The 4,110-nt window shown below is 53.7% G+C and overlaps 1 protein-coding gene across 1 annotated transcript; it reads left to right on the forward strand.

Annotated features, from left to right (window-relative positions):
* The first annotated feature begins 1,164 nt into the window (after positions 1 to 1,164).
* Positions 1,165 to 2,576, forward strand: NEUROD4 (neuronal differentiation 4). Its single transcript, XM_075525549.1, has one exon. It carries the CDS (start codon positions 1,165 to 1,167, stop codon positions 2,158 to 2,160), a length of 996 nt encoding a protein of 331 aa, XP_075381664.1. The 3' UTR covers positions 2,161 to 2,576.
* Positions 2,577 to 4,110: the final 1,534 nt, after the last annotated feature.

A 4,110-nucleotide genomic window follows, 5' to 3' on the forward strand; every position in this document is an offset into this window, starting at 1 on the left:
GGGACAACCTTCTGAAAGATTTCCATGGGAATACTGCGCCGTGAAGTGCAGGGAAGGGGGGAAGACGCTGGGCTCGCCTCTTGAACAGAGCTCCAAACCTGGTGATTTTCTTCTGGGGTGGATTCTGGTGCAGGGGACCAGTGAGCGATGGGAGCTGCAGGTGGGGATGCTGCGCTTGGGACAGGTCCCCGAGGGTGGAGTGAAAGGAAGCCTCAGACTGCAGCCTGGAGGGGTTTTGGAGCAGATCTGCAGCCGTCTTTGGGCTGCTCTCACCACGCATAGCGGGTGCAGCCCTGTGGTCCCACCAGGACGCTGGCAGAAGGTATTTGGACCCGCTCCATCCTGGCTCAGCCAGACCCATCCATTCGTCCCAAAGATGGTCCTCCACCACCTTCACCCACCAGATTTCCCAGCATCTGACAGACCCCTATTACTCTGCCGAAGAGTTAATTGGGGCCACATGCTCCTCCGGGGATACGATGGCTGTGCGCAGCAATTAACACCCTAATCCAGCCCCATCACGCATATTAAAAGTGGGATTTTCCACATGGGGTGGACAGGGGCAGTGGAGCCAGGGCTTGGGCAGCACACTTTCAGCAAAGCTGCTTAGATGCTAAGCTTTATTAAATGAGTCAGGCACGATGACAGGATTTGGGGGGCTGATTAACATGAAACCCAGGCTGGTTTGTGCGGTGTGACTGTGTTGGTTATGGCAGAAGGAAACGAAGGTTCAAGCAAATGTGCTCAGGTTAGAAGAGCTCAGGCAAGAAAATCTCCAGAGGCAGCTCAGCAGAGGACCTTTACTTTCAAGCTCCCTTTTGCAACCCGCAACGCGACAATCGGGGTTGAAGCCATGAGGGGAGGGACTCAGGAGTGGGAATAACCCCGAAATTGAATTGTTGGAAGCCCTGAGCCCTGGAAAAATGCTGCTGGGCCCCAGGGAGAGGCTTCAGTGGCTCCCAAAAAAATTCACCAGAAATTATTGTAGCTAGGTAAATAGATAGATAAATAGATTCTGCAGGTACCGTGAGTGGACAGAAAGCAGCTGATGTCTCTGGAAGATGATTCTGAGCTCAGTTCCTAATGCCCTCAAAGTGTTGAGCGACTCTCCTGCCTGCTGGACTTCCTTAATATCTCCTTGTCCCTTTGTTGCAGAGATCAGAGATGACCAAGACGTATGCCAAGCCCAAAGAGATGGCAGAGCTTGTGAGCACCCAAGCCTGGATGAATGAAACACTGAGCTCCAAAGATGAGCTGAAGGAAGAGGACAGCAGGCAAGGTCCTTTTGGATTGATGCCTGGCTTGAATGAAGAGCACGACAGCATTGAGGAAGAAGAGGAGGAGGAGGATGATGGGGAAAAGCCGAAGAGAAGAGGACCAAAGAAGAAGAAAATGACCAAGGCGAGGCTGGAGCGGTTCAGGGCCCGGCGGGTGAAGGCCAATGCCCGGGAGCGCACGCGGATGCATGGTCTGAACGATGCTCTTGACAACCTGAGGAGGGTGATGCCCTGCTACTCCAAGACTCAGAAATTGTCCAAGATTGAGACACTGAGGCTTGCAAGGAACTACATCTGGGCTCTGTCTGAGGTGCTCGAGACGGGGCAGACTCCTGAAGGGAAGAGCTTTGTGGAGATGCTCTGCAAGGGCTTGTCCCAGCCCACCAGCAACCTGGTGGCTGGCTGTCTGCAGCTGGGACCGCAGACCTTGTTCCTGGAGAAGCATGAAGAAAAGTCCCCGGTGTGTGAATCGGCCATATCCAGCCACTCCTTCAGCTACCAGTCCCCGGGGCTCCCAAGCCCACCCTACGGGACCATGGAAACACATCTGCTGCATTTAAAGCCTCCAACCTTCAAGAGCTTGGTGGATGCTTCCTTTGGAAACCATCCCTCTGACTGCACCACTCCCCCCTATGAGGGTCCCCTGACACCGCCCCTGAGCATCAGCGGGAACTTCTCCTTGAAGCAAGATGGGTCTCCAGACCTGGATAAATCCTACACCTTCATGGCCCACTATCCCTCGGTCAGCCTGGCTGGAGCGCATGGACATGCTTCTCACTTCCAAAACACAGTGCCCCGCTACGAGATCCCCATAGACATGAGCTATGAGTCCTACCCACACCATGTGGCCGGGCCTCAGCTCAACGCCATCTTCAATGAATAGCAAAGCAGAGTTAGACCCAAATTCTTGATGCAGAGAGAAGTTCAGCCACGTCGTGTTTCTAGAACGGACACAACTGGAGCGAGGATATTGCCGCTATGGGGTGAGAGACTTCTGAGCATCTCTGCAGGACATTGCTGTGGAAGGTTCAGCTGGCCCTCCGGTCCTCTCCCAGCAGGTCTGCGCTGGTGCCACCTTGCTGATTTCTGAGCTGTCCCCAGGAGCCACGTGAACCCTTTCCAACAGCTGAACTTTGAGCAGCCACTGCCGAAAGCTGAGCCATTGCCTCCCGCTCCCTCTGCCCCAGAGATGCTCGTGAAGGTGGCTTCACCCTGCAGGACTTTTTGCCTGAACGCACTCCAGCACTTGGGATCGTCCATTGCCAAGACGTTACAGCTCCTTTTCCTCCCTCCTTGAGGTGGTGGGGCATGGGCACACCTCTGTCTCGCATCGGGTGGAGACAAGCCCCTCCGGCCCCTTGGGATGACCAGTTCCCCTTCCACACGCTGTGATGGGGTCATGGTTTTCCGAGTCCAGCCATGGCCAGGCGGGCTGGCAGAGGTGGGAATGATCTGGACCACTTGCAGAAGCCCAACACGGTTGCTCCTCCTTGAAGCTTTCCCCCCAACGGAGAACCTCATCTTTGCTGCCACCGCATCATCCAGGGACGGCATGGTCCAGCCAGGCTCAGACCTTCTCCGTGATGGTCCCTCCACTGCTCTCCTCCTGCACTGAGCCCTGCTGCCCGTCCTCTTCTGAGCCTCAGACCTTGCCCGTGACCTACAACCAGCATGAGATTATCAGCACACGGATCTTGAAACCTCGTTAAGGTTGATCCTCGTTGATCTTTCAGAGCACAAATATCCCGGCTGGAAGAGGAGCTCTCAGCTGAACCCTTGCTCCTGACGGGCCACGTCTTCTTACGGTTTGTAGTGTTATTTCTCATGATCTGTGTCCTGAAGCCATCCTGCCAAAAGAAGTGTGTCTTAATTTCCTGTTTTATTTATTATTTACTGTGTGTATGGGGGGGTCCAATTTATTTCCTTCCGTTTTACATGACATGTGGAATGTGCTAAATAACCTCCTCATTTTCCAGTTGACTTCCAAGTGCTTAGTTGGAGTTAGCTTTGTGGAGACGTGTGGTTTTTGCAGTGCCGTTGCTCCAGGATTATTTATTAGCCATTATTTATTTAATTTATTTTCTTCCTGCCCTCACGGTCTACTTTCTGGTGATGAAACCAAGTATTTAACCAAGGGGTTACATATTTAATGTTGAACTACATATTTAACATTGGCATTTCTTGGATTTTGGAGGCTGATCGTGCCTGGCCGCTCCCAACTCGTCCCTTGTATTTCTAGATGAGCAATAACTTTTAAAGGCTATGCAACTATTTTTGTTTTCAAGAAAAGCCAGGCAACTATTTTTGATGTCCCACTGGCCTCGCGAGCCCGGCTGGCCAAACCTCCCTGTTTTGCAGAGGTGTTTTGTATAGAGTTGGGAATTTGGAGGTGGCTTGAGCTCCGGAGGTCCCTGCCCAGCCCCTGGGTCCTGGGGCTCCTTCCCTTTTGTACCGAGAGCAAATGTTTATCCTTTTGTAAAGAAAGCAGAATTGGGTTTTTAGCTCAAATAAAGTTGTGGTCTTGTTTCAAGCAGCATCACCCCAGGGCTGTCGTCTCCATTCCTGTGGTCTTCAACACGGTGGTGGTGGTGGTGGTGGTGGTGAGGGGCTGCCTGGGGGGAACCAGAGGATCTGAACCCCCCCACGCTGGGGTCCAGCTGGGATCCCTGACCTTGGGGCTGCGCTCCATGGGCTGCTGCTGGTAGCCAGCACTGGCCGTGGGACCAGCACCGGCCACGGGACTCCCTGGGAAGGTCATCTCCAGAGGCGTGGGGAAGGGGTGGGTGGTGGTGGGCTCGGCTGCGGGGTGAGGGTGGGTGCATTTAACATGGAG

This window comes from Mycteria americana, chromosome 26 (assembly GCF_035582795.1).
Source record: "Mycteria americana isolate JAX WOST 10 ecotype Jacksonville Zoo and Gardens chromosome 26, USCA_MyAme_1.0, whole genome shotgun sequence".
Classification (NCBI taxonomy): domain Eukaryota; kingdom Metazoa; phylum Chordata; class Aves; order Ciconiiformes; family Ciconiidae; genus Mycteria; species Mycteria americana.

What these genes read in the sequence shown, in the direction of transcription:
- NEUROD4 (XM_075525549.1), top strand. Translation starts at nt 1,165, where the DNA reads ATGACCAAGACGTATGCCAAGCCCAAAGAGATGGCAGAGCTTGTGAGC.